General features: G+C 41.2%; 1 protein-coding gene across 21 annotated transcripts in view; it reads right to left on the minus strand.

Annotated features, from left to right (window-relative positions):
* UBAP2L (ubiquitin associated protein 2 like) overlaps positions 1-17898 on the minus strand; it is a 44943-nt gene extending 27045 nt beyond the window's left edge. For 7 of the 21 annotated variants that reach the window (XM_059675663.1, XM_059675656.1, XM_059675665.1 and 4 more), the window contains exons 1-9: positions 17357-17381; positions 13857-13986; positions 11279-11356; positions 10386-10496; positions 5847-6048; positions 5375-5470; positions 4923-4968; positions 3904-4016; positions 1683-1742 (exon numbers count right to left, since the gene is read on the minus strand). In XM_059675663.1, coding sequence (XP_059531646.1) covers positions 1683-1742; positions 3904-4016; positions 4923-4968; positions 5375-5470; positions 5847-6048; positions 10386-10496; positions 11279-11356; positions 13857-13946 — 796 coding nt within the window. In that variant the 5' untranslated portion in view covers positions 13947-13986; positions 17357-17381. Of the gene's footprint in view, positions 1-1682; positions 1743-3903; positions 4017-4922; positions 4969-5374; positions 5471-5846; positions 6049-10385; positions 10497-11278; positions 11357-13856; positions 13987-17356; positions 17382-17718 lie in introns of those variants that run through there. The other 14 variants (XM_059675669.1, XM_059675667.1, XM_059675666.1 and 11 more) reach the window with 5 other exon arrangements.
* Positions 17899-18022: the final 124 nt, after the last annotated feature.

Consider the following 18022-nt stretch of genomic DNA (forward strand, 5'->3'; position numbering starts at 1 on the left):
GAGGTCACGCTTTGATTCCCGGTCAGGGCACATGCCTGGGTTGCAGGCTTGATCCCCAGTGTGGGGCGTGCAGGAGGCAGAAAATCAATGATTCTCTCTCATTATTGTTTCTCTCTCTCTCTCCCTCTCCCTTCTTCTCTTAAATCAATAAAAGTGTATTCATTAAAAAATAAATAATGCATACTTAGCAGATGTTTTTAAATCTTACTGACTTAACTATAGGGAATCTCTATGGATCTGCTCTTTTCAGAAGATACTGGACAAAACTTAAAAATCAAGTATGTGAGCCCTAGCTGGTTTGGCTCAGTGGATTGTGTGTAGACCTATGGTCTGAAGGGTTCCAGGTTCAATTCCTGGTTGGGGCACATGGTCGGATTGAGGGCTCAATCCCCAGTGGGGGGCATGCAGGAGGCAGCCGATCAATGGTTCTCTTTCATCATTGATGTTTCTCCCTCTCCTTTCCTCTCTAAAATAAAAAAATATATGTATATAAAAAATCAAGTATGTGTAATAGTTATTCTCCTAATCCTAATCATACAGAAAATCTGACCTGCCGAGTTCATGGCGCAGACAATAGAGATGTGCACACTCCTCATGTTGGTAATGACAAAGGTGGGATTCAGTTTTTATAGGAGAGATCCATAGCAATCAATATGCTCGCAAAGGGGAACTGCCCTTTCTTAAGGAACATGGGTGAAAGTTTCAATGAGAACCAGTATCCTTCCCTTTGACCAAAGGGCTACAGTAAGAAATAAAAACGTATCTGTAGAAGGGACAAGAACACTCTTTATTTTCTTTTCTAGAACAATAGTATATATTGATATATTGAATAATTTAAAGATTTATATCCAAATGGAGAAAGCGTCTTAGAAAAATTAAAGTCTGGTATTCAGATATTCCATTGTCACTGAAGAGAAATATTATAGCAGCTATAAAACCCATCTGAAATTCTTTAATACATTTAATAATGAAAAATCCTATTTCCTAGAGAAAAATATGTTCAATGCCTGTCCTAGGACAATAGTTAAAATTGCACCAGGGAAATTCCAAACCACTTACTAATGACAATGTTCTCCGAATCAGACTACAGTCCAATCTCAGTTTAGACAAATTATAAACCACATTTTCCTCTCCCTCTCTGGTGATACCACTCTTCCTACCCATTGACATCCATCCCACCATGGCTAAATGAGCCTCCCCCTCTCCCCCCAAGATCTGGGTTAATGCATACACACAATCCTAGAGTTAGAAATGACCTGAGAAGTTATCTACTACTGAGAGATAATCTCTCAATGAAAGGATTTTATTTTTTGCACTCTGGCAACTACAGCTAGGACAGAAAAGAATGTAGATTCCTCATTGATATTTTCTTATAAAGAATGTATAAAAATGACTGAGGAAGAGGACTATACTGAAGAAGCATTAAGGAACAGAAAGAATGAAAATGCTCTGAACAACAGATTAGGGTTTCCATTCCATCAAAAGAAAGCACAGTCAATGTAAATGTTAAATAGTCATTAAATGAACCAAATTTTCAAGAAGCAAAAATGAGCTTAAAATATGGCAGAAAAAGGCAGAAAGAGAAAAAGCAGGAAGACAGAAAAATGACATATCCACAGATATTTCAGTTCATAAAAATCTATAAAATATCCGGGGCAGTTAGGCGCCTGGATGTATCATACCAGGAGCAGTCTCAAATTTTCGGGGATAATTTGACCCCTCAACCCCAATGAAATCAAGTCCTGAAACAAAAAAGAAAAAACAACCAGTGAAATTTTGCTTGTGAATGAGAACATTTGCCCCAAAAACACAATTCCCAGAGTACCTGTGGATATTTTAAGGGTAGGTTTAAATTTCTTTTTAAATTAAAAAAGGAATTTGAGTGTGCTACCATAAAAACACAAAAAGAGATCATGCATGAAGGTGAGTTTGTAATGAAATTAACAATAATGAGAATGCATGAAGCTATACCCAATACTTTTCATACTAACATGACAGCAGCATCACATAATTTTTCATTCTGACACAAACAACAGATTTCGGATTCTAGCCTCTCAAATCTGCTATTTTCCCACTCATTAGAAATAAACATAAACTTCTTCAACCTTCTCCAGTTTTTCCAACCAGAACCTTGTTGAGAACAGCAAAAGTTAGCAATCCAGGACTGGGACTCCATGCCTGATTTTTTATCCACAACTGAAAATAAAATCTCTTAACTTCTATCATCTTTTTTGCCAATGATAAAAAGCCAAATACCCAAGAACACTTTAGAGCTCAAAAACAGTAACTTTTGTTATTCAGACTGTTACCAGCCATTAAGAGATGAATGAAGAGCAGTTCTAATGCCTCCAAAGTACAGAAAGTTAAAACAGAAAAGGACATTTCATAGCCAAATGGTCAAGGGAATTCAAAGATGTCTATTCTTCCAATAACTCAACATTAGTCTCCATCAATTAAAAAGCTGTATTCCAAATTAATTTATAACACAACTTGGTAAACAAAAAGCAAGGAACATTCAGGACCCGAGGTATATCTAACATCTTATGGACAGTAGATGAGAAGCTGTGCCAAAGACCCTACAATGATAAAGATCATTGATCTTTAAAAAGGGGCAATGTTACCCAGCCAGCATGGCTTAGTGGTTGAGCACTGACCTATGATCCAGGAGGTCACAGTTCGATTCCCAGTCAGGGCATATGCCTAGGTTGCAGTGTGGGGTGTGCAGGAGGTAGCTGATCAATGATTCTCTCTCATTGATGTTTATATCTCTCTCCCTCTCCCTTCCTTTCTGAAATCAATAAAAATATATTTAAATAAACAGGGGCAAGGCATAGAGCCTTGGCCGGGTAGCTCAGTTGGTTAGAGCATCATCTCAGTACTCCAAGGTTGGGGGTTCAATCCCCCATCAGGGCACATATAAGAATCAACCAATGAATGCATAAATAAATGGAACAACAAATGTGTTTTTCCTCTAAAATCAATCAATAAAATAAAAAAATTGAAAATAAAAAGGGGCAAGGAACGTTTAATGGATAAGAAGTCAAAAAGCCTATTTCTTTACTATTAACTCATACCCCTCTAGAAGAGGAACACAGGAGCTGATGTCATAAGAAGTACTCTGGAGCCCAGCGACTGCGCTTATTTAAAGCAGTAAAAGTATCGTACTCTCAAATATATCTTGGTGTAGCCCACAAGCCTAACATATCCTTAAATATATACACCCTACCCAGATAGAAGCACCAAAGTCAGCTAACAAAAGAAAAAAAAATCATATTAAAATCCTATAAAACTCTACCACACCCAGAACACTGTCCAACAAAGAGAGCAAAAAAAGTCTCAAGATTTCCTTTATGCCCAGATATTGAGATTTCTCAAAACTGAAAGGAAAAAAGATACTCCTACCTCCGTACGAGAAAACAAACTGACAGTGGGCTTTGATTCTGGAACCTCTTCATCTCTACAAGTAGTGGCTTGATTAATTAATTCTGGATATCTTTTCACAAGGCAATGCTAGCTACCCTAACAAAAGTACTAGGAAATAACAATTGGAGCTAATGGCACCTATATGGCATAATGCAAAGAGCATGGGCTTGGAGAATCAAATAATTCTGAGTTCAAATACTAGCAAATTTCTTCACTCCTCTTTCAATCTAATTTCGTCGTCTGGAAGGTGATGATAAATGTCTGTTTCATAAAATATTGATGAAGATCAGGTGAAAGTTTGTATAATGTGCATACAGACACAAAGTAAAGAGAACACACAGTAATTCATTTGTGATTTTCTCCCTTTCTCCCCCTATCTCTGCACCCAAAAACTATTCCTCCACTTTACATAATTATAACCTCAAAACAATTATTTCCTTAGGTTCCCAGAGACAAGAAACGAATAAAACAGTCACTCACTCGTCCCATCATCTGGCTCGAAGTGGCCAGTGTTGTTCCACGTACTGCCGCTATTATTGCCATAGTTATCATCAGTATTGGCTGGTTCTGCATAATCAGCTGGGTTAAAGGTTCTGGGGGGTGGGGTGGGGTGAACAACAACAAAAAAGCTTAAAAGAATCTCTGACACCTAAGCAGTACCAAGAAAAAATTAACTCAAAGAGAAGGGCAATCAGAATGTTCAATGTCCCTTTCTTAGTACAAATCAATCATGGCCCCTTTCTATAATCTATGCTGTCAATTTTTCCTCACCTATCAGCCTACTTAAAATTTCATGGCATAATCTCAATTTATATCTACTATCTATTTTGGGTTAGGACACCAATAATTGTAATAAAATTCACATGAAGATTGTGGGAAGATAGTAGGTATATGCATTCAAATTAAGCTGTGAAACAGAAATAATGATCCAGGTGGTAAAAGCTTTTCCTTAAAAAATAAGCCCTGTCCTGGCTGATTTGCTCAGTGGATAGAGCGTTGGCCTATGAGCTGAAGGATCCCCGGTTCGATTCCAGTCAGGGGCACATGCCTGGGCTGCGGGCTCCATCCCCAGTAAGGGGCATGCAAGAGGCAGCCGATCGATGATTCTCTCTCATCACTGATGTCTCTCTCTCTCCCCCTCTCTCCTCCTTCCTCTCTGAAATCAATAAAAATAAATTTTAAAGCAAAAATAAAAGTAAGTCCTAAGTACACACCTTTCTGATTAAATAGTCTAGACCAGTGGTCGGCAAACTGCGGCCCCTTGAGTGTGGCTCTTCCACAAAATACCACGTGCGGGTGCGCACGGACAGTGTGATTGAAACTTCGTGGCTACACTCAAGGGGCCAAAGAGCTGCATATGGCTCGCGAGCCGCAGTTTGCCGACCACTGGTCTAGACATCTTTTTTATTACATTTTGGTTAAGGTTGTCTACTATTATACACAGGACATCAGGTTATTAGCCACACTAAAGACTTTGACATTGGATCAAGGAAACTTACCCCATTCCTTGAGCAGAAAACCTTCCTCCCCGCCTACCAGAACCACCTAAGGAAAGAGAAAAAGACAGAAATGTTGTAGAAATTAAACAAAACTAATTTGCCAACTGAGGCAACTCAGAATATTAAGTGGTTAATATTATCAGATGTGCTTTTTCTTACTCTGTAGTGCATCAGTTCATATAAAGCAGTGGGATAATCATTACTATTGACAGACTGTTCCTTTGCTGATCATACTGCTGGGTCCTCCAACAAATACAATAATATCAACAATAAAACTAGAGGAAATGACATCCATCTTCTCATTGCCCACTTAGCAACCTCCAAAATTTGCATGACATCTCAATTATGAAGGTAACTAGACTCTATGTGAATTTGTTTTGAAATAATGCACACCTCTACAAAACTAGTAAGAGTCCCCCAATGTCCAGCCCTCCCCACCCCGTAATGATCACCTCTGCCTCGTCCACGACCTCTTCTGCCTCTCTCTGTGCCTCTTCCAGAAGGCCCTCCACTCTTGGTGCCATCTAATCCATTTTCCTGACCCCGAACTGGGAAAAACAAAACAAGATGGCCAGAGCAGAATCAACAGAATATACATAAATGGTATGTAAGTAAATATATAAATGGTATGTATATACACTGGTGGAAGACCAAAACGAGAGAAAAAATGAGCTGGAAGGATGGAACATGATGGTTACTAGGGGAATGGTGATGAACCACAACAGAGAACTGTAAGTCAAACTTTACAAATAGTTACAGGATAACTTAATGCCAAACTGGCGGTTGCTGCTAGAAAGGCTACTGTTAAGAGACACCAGGGTCTCCGAAGAGATAATGGCAAGAAAATTTTTAAAAAGGTGATATAATGGTTACTAGGTCCGGCCTAGCAGGGCCTTGACAACCCTGAATCTGGACATTACTGACCCACAGCTGGTTTTGTTAAAGCCCCATGCATACACTCTCGTCCACGGCTGGCGCCTCTTCCCCGTCTTGGTGGCCCACCACGTCGCCGACTATAGTCTCTGTCCCGGTCTCGATTTTCTTTGCCTTCCTCATTGGATTCCGTTTGGCCACCATCCTTCTGTCCTGAGACTCCTTTCTTCTTTCCGACCATCTCCCAGGAATGCTAAAGGGCAGAGCATTCATAGCTAATCAAATGGATTGCTACCAGGAAACCAGAGATAGAAGCTGGAACAGCCCTGCTGCTGTGTCTCAGTGGCGGAGCATCTATCTATGAACCAGGAGATTGCAGTTAAATTCCCAGTCAGGACACATACCCAGGTTGTGGGCAAAATCCTCAATGCAGGGTTTGCAGGAGGCATCCAATCGATCATTCTCTCTCTCCCTTTCCCTTCCTCCTTCTAAAATCAATAAAAATGTATTTTTAAAAAAGAAAAAAGCTGGGACAACTGTTAACCATTCTCCTCTCAGCATCCAAGTCTAAGATACCTCTAACTAATTTACTTCTATTTAAATGGAGGGTACAGAAAGAATCTCAAAACAAACTCGACACCTAACACTGCACAACTGAAGTTCTTTTTTAGGGGAGGTGCTAACGGACTGCAGAGGTCACTTCCAAAAGGATCACCAAGATCATTATCCAGTTTAGTCACTTGGCATATTAGTCAAAAGACTTAGTTCCTGGTCCCTAGCTTTCAAGTGTGTTTCCTTAGCTGAAAAAACTAATTTCCTGTGGATTCAGTGATTCCTAATTTTTTATAATCTCATGCATGTCAAAGAAAGCAAACAAAGAAAATGGAAAGTTTCTAAGTTAACTTTGAATTCAGAATGAGTTACCAGCATTCAACTCTTGGGCATATGCTCTAACCAAGCAATCCAAAATTTAGGAGGAAAACAACAGCACCTACTTCCCCACACAACATCCCAACTTCCTTTTCTTAAAAGACCAAATAGCAGCCAGGAAGGCACCGCCCTGGCCCCAAGACATGCTGACTATAGGAAGCCTTCCGTTCCAGGTTTTAATGCACTGTGTTCTCCCCTATACTTCCTAAACTTATAGAGTCCAATTCAGCTTTCCCCAAAAGAGAATATTCTATAATTCATTCCAGAAAGAAAATTTGTGGTAAGAAAAATAAGCTAAACATTCTTATAAAATACTCATTCCTTAAGAAAATGAATTTTATAAATTTAAAGTTTTAAACATACACATATCTTGATTTACACATATTTTTTCAGAAAATATATATAAAATAAAAATTCCAGGACAAGCACCCAAATTACCAATCTTTACTATCCTAGTTACCACCTAACTCAAATAACAATGACCCTGGCTGTCAGCAATAGCTATCTAATATTGAATAGCTTTCAAGAATATGAACCAGGCCCTGGCCAGGTGGCTCTGTTGGTTGGAGTGTTGTCCCGTACACCAAAAGGTTGTGGGTTCAATCCACAGTCCAGGTGCACACAAGAAGCAACTGATCAATGTTTCTCTCCCCCCACCACCACTCCTCTCTTTCTAAAAGCAATAAACATATCCTTGGGTGAGGATGGTAAAAAAAAAAAAAGAATATAAACCAGGTATAATGTAAAGTTACTATTAATATTCTCAGGATTGACAATAATATTGTGGTCGTATAAAACAGTGGTCGCCAACCAGTGGTCCGTGAGGTCTGAAAGGTTGGTGACCGCTGGTTTAAGGAAACCTTTGGAGCAGCAGTTGCCAACCAATGATCCTCGGACCACTGGTGGTCCGTGAGGTCCGAAAGGTTGGCGACCGCTGGTATAAAAGATCATCCTTCACTCTGGCCGGTGTGGTTCAGTGAATAGAGCATCAGCCTGTGCACCAAAGGATTATGGGTTCAATTCCGGGTCAAGGGCACGTACCTGGGGTATGTGCAGGAGGCAACCAATCAGTGTGTCTCTCTCACATCAATATTTTTCTCTCTCTCTCTCCTCCTTTCACTCTCTCTAAAAATCAATGAAAAAATACCCTTGGGTGAGGATTAACAACAACAACAAAAATCATCTTTCTTTAAGGGAAGCATGCTAAAATATCTAGGGAATAAAATATTATGATATCTACAATTACTTCCAAATAATCCCAAATACCCATCAATGGATAAACGGGCAAACAAAACGATAACATATACATATTCTGGATTATCAAGCCTTAAAAAAATGGAATTCTGATACATGCCACAATATAAATCTTGAAAACATTATGCTAGGTGAAATAACAACAAAAGGACAACAAAAGGACAAGTATATTATATGATGCCACTAGAATAGGCAAATTCAGAAACAGAAACTGAAAATAGGTTACTAGGAGTTGATGGGAGGGAGAAATAAGGAGTTACTATTTAATGAATACAGAAAATCCATTTTCAATTCAGTTTGAGAAATGAAAAACTCCTGAAAATAAATAGTAATGATTATACAACTTTGTCAATGTACTTAATGCCTAAATTATACACTTTAAAATGGTTAAAACAGTAAATTTTAAGTATATTTTACCAAAATTTTAAAAGTTCTTAAGTTCAAAAACATCAATTTAAAAGTATGGTAAAAACATATCTACATATTCTAAAGTCTACAATAAATAGTTTACGAAAGTAATAATTAAAAATATACATATTAAGTATCCAGCAAGGACTTGGCAGCTCCTCACTGCCCACTCTTCCAACCCAAGTTGATTTCACATTACAACTGGTGGGTTACTTTCTGCTTACAGAGGCTTCAATTCCTATGTTAGCATAACCCTCTAGCTAAATCTGCATTGGAAACAATGAAAACCAGACTCAAAACAGCTAGCTTTTAGAGTTTTTGCTAGTCTGTCTTAAAACCTAGCAAGTTTCAGAAACCTGTTGTCTTCTTCCTCTATGGTATACTTTAGCTGCTGGCACCAGATAACTTCTATAAGGAAAGAGAATTACTATGGTCTTCCCAAAGATACTGCCAGTTTTCTGAAATGATCGCATCCACCCAAATACATCCAACATCCTTGGCAGCTGACTTTGCTCCCATTGATTTCACTAGCAGCTGGTTTATTTGTAGCATAAGCCCACATTCTCATTAACTTTTTTTTAATCCTCACCTGAGGATATTTCCCACTGAATTTTAGAAAGAGTGGGAAGAAGGGAGGAAGGGTGGAGGGAGGGAAAGGGGAAGAGAGAAAGAGAAACATGGATGTGAGCGAGACACATCGATTGGTTGCTTCCTGCACATGCCCTTGACCAGAAATCGAAGCCTTCTGTGACTAGGCCAACGCGCTAACCTTTGAGTAACACTGGCCAGGGCTCCAGTTTACTTCTCTTTTTTGATACTGTGGAAGTTCAAACTTGAAGCACTAGACAGAAGATGCTGGAAGGTGAAAGAAAATGTGACTTGTGCAAAATTAGACTTTTAAAAAGCATGAGTAGTCAGCCCTACCTCTTCCCCTTCAAAAATATCTTGGGACACCTATTCTAGAGTAAACTCAAAATTAATCAAAGGCACAGTTATATAACTGCCCAGGCAATAATTTTCAAATAAAGTCAATAATGTAAAATCAAACCTGGAACCACACTTTAAAGAGAAAAATTCACAAATTTAAATTCAATGATTAAAGAAAGTTTTCCACTATGATTTCCCATTGTCTAAAGAAAACTGAGAAACCTCCAACATGCAACTAAAGTGACACTGTAACATCAGTTGATTACTCAAAGGATGAACTCTGGTTCTCTATCCCAACCCAAAGTCCCCAGTGTAAGACCAAGTAAATGAAAAAGACTTCAAAATGATACAGTGCTCATTAAACAAAAATAAAAATGAAGTCCTCTATTAAGCACTACAGAAACATCCCAAATTATTAAGGCAGAATAGAATCTCTGTTGTTAAGGGACTTATAATTTGGTACAATGATAAGACAAGCATAAAAACACAGGATTCTCACTGAGTGGGAAGTAGAGGAAGAAGTAAAAGCAATTCTAAATTCTAGAACAAGAGACCCTCCAAGATATTCCCTTATCCTCTCTAGGGATGGTCAAGAGGCTGTAAAATTTTGTTATCTGCTACCTCAACAGAAATAAGTTCACATGATGAAAAGGTATTGGAAAAACGCAAAGCTGATATTGATGGGAATGTGCTGAAGTCAGAATCCAGTAGTTTGTGATTTTGTTCAATGACAGTAAAACAGGTGAACAGAAGTCTTCCATATTATCAGCTAAAGCTATGAAATAGCATCTCTAATTCATACTAATCCAATCCTGAAAACAATCACTAGCCTAGAGTGAATAATTTATTCCAGGCCAATTAGAAGAACTTGATTTTATGTTTTCTCCTGTTTATTGTACATTAATTTTAAGTATCTGCAACCTGCAGCAAACAATCTTCATAGTAGTTCCCAGTTCTATATGAAGAATAAGGTACTCGGTTTTAACTGAGTTACCCCATTTGCTATTTTTGGAATATTACTAGCATCTCAGCCAGGGACCCACTTTCTGGAGCACTTTCTCAGCACCATACCGTATCTGGGTTTCCTTCCAGCAGTACATTGATGGCTCTGTTGACATCTCCATTGCAGTCATGCAAAGCAATGACACATTCATCCTGGTTCTTGCCTGTGATATCAATCAACTGAAAAAGAAAGATCAGCAGTGATCATGAACAAGTTTGTACTCCCCAACAAAACCTAGGTGAAGAAGAGAATGCCAAAACCGGTTTGGCTCAGTGGATAGAGCGACGGCCTGCGGATTGAAAGGTCCCGGGTTCGATTCTGGTCAAGGGCATGTACCTGGGTTGCGGGCACATCCCCAGTAGGAGATGTGCAGGAGGCAGCTGATCGATGTTTCTCTCTCATCGATGTTTCCAACTCTCTATCTCTCTCCCTTCCTCTCTGTAAAAAATCAATAAAATATATATATATATAAAAAAAAAAAAGAAGAGAAAACACCAGCTGAGTTTGAAAAAAACCAGGCTTAAAAAAACAAAGCAGAATTTTGGTGTTCTAATCCCCAAAGCAAAAAATACCAGTGACCAAAAATGGGATTAAAGGACTTACATACAAAAGCAATCAAACAATAAAACATCTAATAATCAAACTCAGAAACACACAGACTTCGGCATAACATGAACTTCCACACTTCCTAGATGCCACAATTGCTCAATGTTGCTATAGAAGGGCATCAACAAAGTCAGTCATTAAAGAGGTTGAAATTAAGACAAAACCTCTGAACAAGGTATCTGTCCAAAGGGTCAGTAAATCAGACAATAAAAGCACTTATTTACTGGCTTAACCTATCATATTTCAGGTCATTACTCTTTTAATACCTATAACACAAAGTACCCTGGTAGGCATCTATGCATTAATCCAGATGTTTTTTCCCCCATAGTTTACAGCAAATTAGCAATCCACTCACTTGTTTCACCTTTTCCTCAAAGTCAGCATCATTATGGTCTGAAATCATCTGTGCAAGTCGAATTTGTTCCGCAGTGGCCTAAGAATTGAAATAAATAGTAAAAAAAAAAAAAAAAAAACCGAGCATGATTGACAGACAACAGTTTAGAGCAGGGTGGGGGACCTTTCCTCTGCCAAGGGCCATTTGGATATTTATAACATCATTCACAGGCCATACAAAAGTATCAACTTAAAAATCAGCCTGCTATATTTGGTCAAACATTTAATTAACTCACCCCTAATGCCTTGGCAGGGCCAGACTGAATGATTTCGAGGGCCTTATAGCCTGAGGGGCAGATGGTCCCCACCCCTGGTTTAGAGAAATAAGAAGGACTTATGTAGTCAATATCCATTGTATTTCCCACACGTTTCCTTCTTGTTACAAATGACCAAGTAATAAAATCCTAACTGCCCTGGCCAGTGTGGCTCAGTTGGTTGGAGCATCAGCCCGTGCACCAAAAGGTGGGGGGTTCGATTCCCAGTCAGGGCACATGCAGGAGGCAGCTGATGGATGTTTCTTGCTCCCTCTAAAACAACAACAACAACAAAACACTAACAGCATTTGAGATACTTAAGTCAGCACAATGACAGAAAACAAAGAGTAAAGCTGGTACTATTTCACTCTACAATACCTAAAAAAAGCAGGAGGCTTTTTCACCCATGTTCACCATTAACAAGGTTTTCATATTGGGATCACAGCACCACTCTGAAACTTCTGCACCTTAATTCACATTAATATATTTGCAAAGTCATGTGTAAACAAACCCTTTTCCTATTTCTGCAATAACCAATGCCACCCTCCTATTCTTAGGGCTGACATAAGGGTTAGCCTAAAGGTAGATTCAGCATATCTTCTCAGGGTCCCGTGTATGTTTACAAGATAATACAAATTTTATTGTCCCAATTGAGACACTAACTCAAAACTTAAGTGCTAAAATTCTGCTAGAAATTCACTTGGAAGGAAAAAAAAAAAGAGTAAGAGGAAAGTTCTAGTCTTACATATTCAATTTATATGACCATAACCAAATGGGAAATTAATTTATTCACATTACATACCAACCAACACCAAACTGGTTATAGAAAACAGATCATACCTAAATCAAACTTTAAAAAACAAAAACCCATAAACTTTAGTACCCAGGAGGACTACAATACTCTAGGGCAGTGGTTCTCAACCTTGGCTGCACATTAGAATCACCTGGGAATCTTTTTAAAATCCAGGTTTCTGGGGCCTCATCCTCTGGAAATTCTGTTTCTTTGTTATGAGGTGGGGCCACATTAGTAACAATGAAACAGAATTTCCGGAGGATGAGGCCCAGAAATCAGGATTTTAAAAAGATTCCCAGATGATTCTAATGTGCAGCCAATGTTGAGAATCACTGCTCTAGGTCCATGGTCGGCAAACTGCGGCTCTCGAGCCACATGCGGCTCTTTGGCCCCTTGAGTGTGGCTCTTCCTAAGCCTTAGGAGTACCCTAATTAAGTTAATAACAATGTACCTACCTATATAGTTTAAGTTTAAAAAATTTGTCAAAAGAAATTTCAATCGTCGTACTGTTGATATTTGGCTCTGTTGACTAAATGAGTTTGCCCACCACTGCTCTAGGGTGTCTCATTTGTTAATTTTGAAGGAAAATAGCAAAGATGTTAACGCCTCATGGAAAAGGAAATAGCAGATTAGGCCTCAGTAAAACCAAAGAGGAAGATAACAGATCCGTTAGGAAAAAGAAGAACAAAAGAAAGGCAAAAAGTGGCAAGATAAAGGTGGGCTAGAAAGATGGCAAGCTGGCTACTGCTACAACATGTATTGCTACTTTAGAAATACAAAGCACAAGAGCCATTCTTTCCAAGCCTCATAGTTCAGTATTAAAGAACAAAAAGAGCACTACATCACAGTATGACATTAATAGTTATAAGGCTCCAAGTAAAAAGAGACAAGGACATGCCCTAGCCGGTTTGGCTCAGTGGATACAGTGTTGTCCTGAGGACTGAAAAGTCCCAGGTTCGATTCTGGTCAAGGGCATATGCCCAGGTTGTGGGCTCGATTCCCAGTAGGGAGCATGCAGGAAGCAGCTGATCAATGATTCTCTCTCATCATTGATATTTCTATCTCTCTTTCCCTCTCCCTTCCTCTCTGAAATCATTAAAACATACTTTAAGAAAATAAAAAGAAGGACTTGAAAATAAGAATGAAGAACCCAAATCAAGAATCCAAACTATAGCCTTAACCAGTTTGGCTCAGTGCATAGAGCATTGGCCTGCGGACTGAAAGATCCCAGTTTCGATTCCGGTCAAGGGCATGTACCTGGGTTGCAGGCACATCCCTAGTGGAGGGTGTGCAGGAGGCAGCTGATCAATGTTTCTCTCTCATCGATGTTTCTAACTCTCTATCCCTCTCCCTTCCTCTCTGTAAAATATCAATAAAATATATATTTTTTTAAGAAGAAAAAGAATCCAAAGTATAGAATGATGCTGCATTAGATAGAAACTAGAATCAATCAGCAAACCTACCCATGGATCCATAACACTTGGATTGTTTACCTGTGGCCGTTGCTTGTGCTGTGTCTGGTTTTGGTTTTGAGGTTGTTCCCAGTTTCCCCGGGCTCGGTTCGTGCCCACCGACGTCATCATTTACAGTATATACAAATAACAGTATTTACAAGGTAGAATACTGAAAGATTAAAAAAATAAGTTTAGATATTAAATACAGGCAAAATGAGGGCTTTTAACCTCTCATCAGCATCTTCACTAAACACTTTCAGTTCTTCAAAGAAATAAACCAAGAGGATTCACCTGTTCAGAGAAATTTAGTTTGACAAATTCCCTATGAAACTATGGATGTTAATCCATTTTTGTATAAGAAATGTATAGAGCATCTGTTAAATAATGTGGGTTTTTTAAGTTATGCACACAGTTTGGTTACTCGTCCCCTATAAGCAGGTTTTGTGAAGTTTTGCTATCTTAGTAGTAGACAAAAATATCTCAAGTCCCTTTGACATAAAGGAAAGATAAAGACTGGAAACAAGTCTTCCAGGAAGAGGATTAGTCTGTACTCAATTCACCTATGAAAACAGGCTTACCTGCCTTACAACCCTTTGAGTTGCATGTGACCTCCATCATTTAAAAAAGCACAAACTCAAGTCTAGCTTCTTTCTCCCTTAAGTTTCTATCTCTCGGCATGCTGTAGGGCTTCCATACTTTCCACAAGGCATATAAGAGCCCCAGTGACTTTGCCCAGAACCTCAGTTCCCTGGATAATTCCAACACATTGCTTTTGCAGCTGCTTCTGTTGATCTCCTAATCCACAGTTCAAGAAACCAGAATTAAAATTACTCCCCACCACTCACCTTGATATACAGAGAATCCCAAACCCAAATCATCTAGCAGCACAAAGTTTTATTTGGAAGAAAGGGCTTCTGGGAAATCATTTTAAACTTGAGACATTATTGCAGGGCAAGATGACTTAGTAAACAAAGAAAACATTCATCACACGATGGAGTGCTCAAGATAAGGTTATTCCGCATTGTTTTATTCCCTTCCAAGGAGTAAACGTTTATGCTTTTATGCTCATTTACTTATTTATTAACTGGTTAATTCTAGACTGCTCAGAAGACATTGCTGGATTTGAGGTAGAACTAGAGTGGGCTCCTAAAGAAATATGCAAGGAATAACTATTAGGAAAGTGAATGTCACCTGTTTCTTGGTTCACAAAAAAAGTTGACTTCCTTATGGATAAATTTTTCACCAAGTTCGGTAACAGGTTGGATAGGTCTCTGTTTTGTGATGCAGTCATTAAGAATTAAGAATTCTACATCCTCTATCACTAAGAAAGAGTTGTAAGGGACTAATTTTTAACCACTACCTCTCCCCTCACACACATGTGCACAAAGACCTATAAATATTTCTGGCTCAGTAAGGGATTATTTACTACACAGTAGTACAGTTTCCCAGGCTGGCATTATAATCAAGTTTCAATACTTAATTTACAAAAACAAACAACAAAAATCTGTTGTTTAACCAAGTACCCCTAGATTCAACTAAAAGTGGGAGGGGGGGATTAAAATTAGAAGGAAACCGTTATGCTTAATAACTGGCTCTAAGATGTAGTTTCTAATATGGGGATAGCCATTCCTGTAGCTTACAACTTTGACTGCTTTCTACTCCACATGTGATTTCAATTTGTGAGCATGATTTATACTACAGCTATGGATTGCATGACTAGCTAGCTATGTGGACAACTGTACATACTGTACCAATTGTTGTAAATACATTAAAAGTCATATTGGAAGCCACATAATCATTCAGGAAAGGGTGGGGGCGGGGGGAAATCCTCCTGATCACTCTTGCTATTGATTTCTATTTTTCTATTACAAGTGTTTTAAAAAGTGTGACTAAGAAAATTTTACCACCTAGGTAATAACAACACTGAGCAACAGGTAAGCGATCTGGGATGGAGCACTAGAGGTCACAGAATTAGTAGCCTTTCAGTAGCAAGCAGACACATACCCAGAGTTATCACAGTGAAGGTGAGCAATCTTGTTAAATACTCCTTCTTAAAAAATAAAACAGTTTAAGGGAAATAGGTGAGAAGTATTGGAGACCAAGGGACTAGTGTGGGAACAAATACAGGTTTCAACACAGGAGTGCCCTTGACCATTTTTTTGAAAACCAGCTACTTAAAAAAATAGCCAGAGAAATTTTACAGAAAAAAATAAATAACAAGTATTTATTGAGTATCTACTGTGTCCAGTGCTTGAGAAAATACAAAAGCAATATGACTCGGTTGCTGCCCTCAAGGAGCTCACAATCTAGTTTGAGAAACAATTCCGGGACCCTGAAGCTGGACAGGGGCCGGTAAGGCTTCCCACTTCTTACAAAGTAACTAACTCCCCTAGATGCTTTGTGGTACTGACCCCTTCCTCTCCTTCCCATGAACTGCAATCGAACGTCTGAAAATAGTCCTGCCCAGCTAGGACATGTTTAATAAGGACGGGGCTTTAAAAATAAAGAGCAAACGGTACACTGTAAAGCCTTTCATCATTAGTTTACATGCCAGAAACACTTCCTGTTCATAACGGAAATAATCACTGGCGTAATCTAATCTTTAAAGACAATGGTGTGGGGTCTCAAAGCAGGCTGGTCAACCCTTACTCGGCCAAGACGGTCCAGTGCTCAATGGACGCTGGTGGTCACCGGCCCTCGTCCCCTCCCCTCGAGTTCCATCCCATCAGACACCCCCAGGCAAGACATGGGCGGTGGGAGGGGGACGGGGAAACACCGAAAGCACTTCTCCACCGAATAGCCAGGGACAGTCCAAGGCAGCGCGACAAGAACAAGAGAAACACCTATTCCTGTGTTGTTTTTCTTTCCACAACATCCTACACCGGAGGTGGCCACCTTTCAAGAACGGTGGCAAAGGAGCAGTCTCCTGTTTGTGACATCAGCTCGCAGAGCCAACGTAGGGGCTGCCCGTCGGGGGAAGGGGCTGGGGAAACGTCTCGTTACGGTCCCATTATGAGAACAGCGGGCACCCCGGTGCTCTAGTGACGTCCCTTTGGCGGAAGGCACCCCGATGGGGGCCTCCACGTCCAGTTCCCACAAATAACATCATCATGTCGGGGGCTGGGGCGGGGGGGGTACACCAAACTCCAGTATGGACAACAGAAAGCTAGAGACGGCAGCAAAGGAGACATAGATCCCAGGAGCTGGGGCGGTGAGGAAGGAGGAAGGGCACAGGAAGAGCTGACAAAGAAGCTGGGAACGGAGCGGGGACGCAAGCCCACGCGTTCAGGATGAAAGGCTCGCCCCGCTCCGCAGCGCCCCGTCGCCTCCTTCCCTCCCACCCGGAACCATCCAACCCCCCGCACTCCGAACTGAGGACCACAGGAGCGAGTCCGGGACAGCTCCACCCCGGCGCCCTCCCTTCCCTCCGCCACCCCCAAACCAGGCCGGATCCGGATCAGAAGAGGCCCACAGTGGGTCGGAAAGGGAGGAGGCCCCCTCGTCTTCACAGGCACCGGCAGGGGCAGCGAGGGCCGTACCTCGGGCGGGGCCCAGGTCTCGCTCGCTCGCTCGCGCTCTTTCTCGCTCTCCCCCACCTCAGGCTCTAGCCGCATGCCCCCCCCCCTCCGGCTGCCCCAAGCCCCGCCCCGGCCACGCTCCCAAATCGAGGCCCCGGCTCTGGTGAGGCCCACTAGGCCGCGAACCCAACCATAAACAAAACCTCCGGCGGCCGACTCGGGGGGGTAGCCAGGGCTCTCACGACTTGGGGGGAGGGGGTGTACAGTGGGGGAACACACGGTGCGGGGGGGGGCCTACCAAGGGAGGGGAACACGGCGGGGGTAGGAGAGAAAGGAGGAGGATAAAAGGGGGATCGCGGATTTAAAGGGGCCGCGGACAATACCCGGCCCCGCCGCGCTGCCGCTGCCGCCGCCGCCGCCGCCAACGCCGCTGCGCTCCCAACTTTACCTCAGTCTCCTCCACACTGACACCCCCGGGCCGCGCCGCCCCTGTCACGTGATATAATGTTCCCTCCTCCCCGCCCCCATCCCTCCTTTTCCCTCTCGCGCTCGCGCTCGCGCCTTGCCCCTCCCACTTGCCTTCCTGCGTCCCCCAGCACGTGACGCAAAAGGGACGCGCACGCCGGCGTGCGCGTGTCGCCGCGCCACGAGACACCGCTCCCCCGCCTCCTCCACGGAGGCCACGCC

The sequence above is a fragment of the Myotis daubentonii genome, chromosome 18, assembly GCF_963259705.1.
Source record: "Myotis daubentonii chromosome 18, mMyoDau2.1, whole genome shotgun sequence".
NCBI classification, from domain to species: domain Eukaryota; kingdom Metazoa; phylum Chordata; class Mammalia; order Chiroptera; family Vespertilionidae; genus Myotis; species Myotis daubentonii.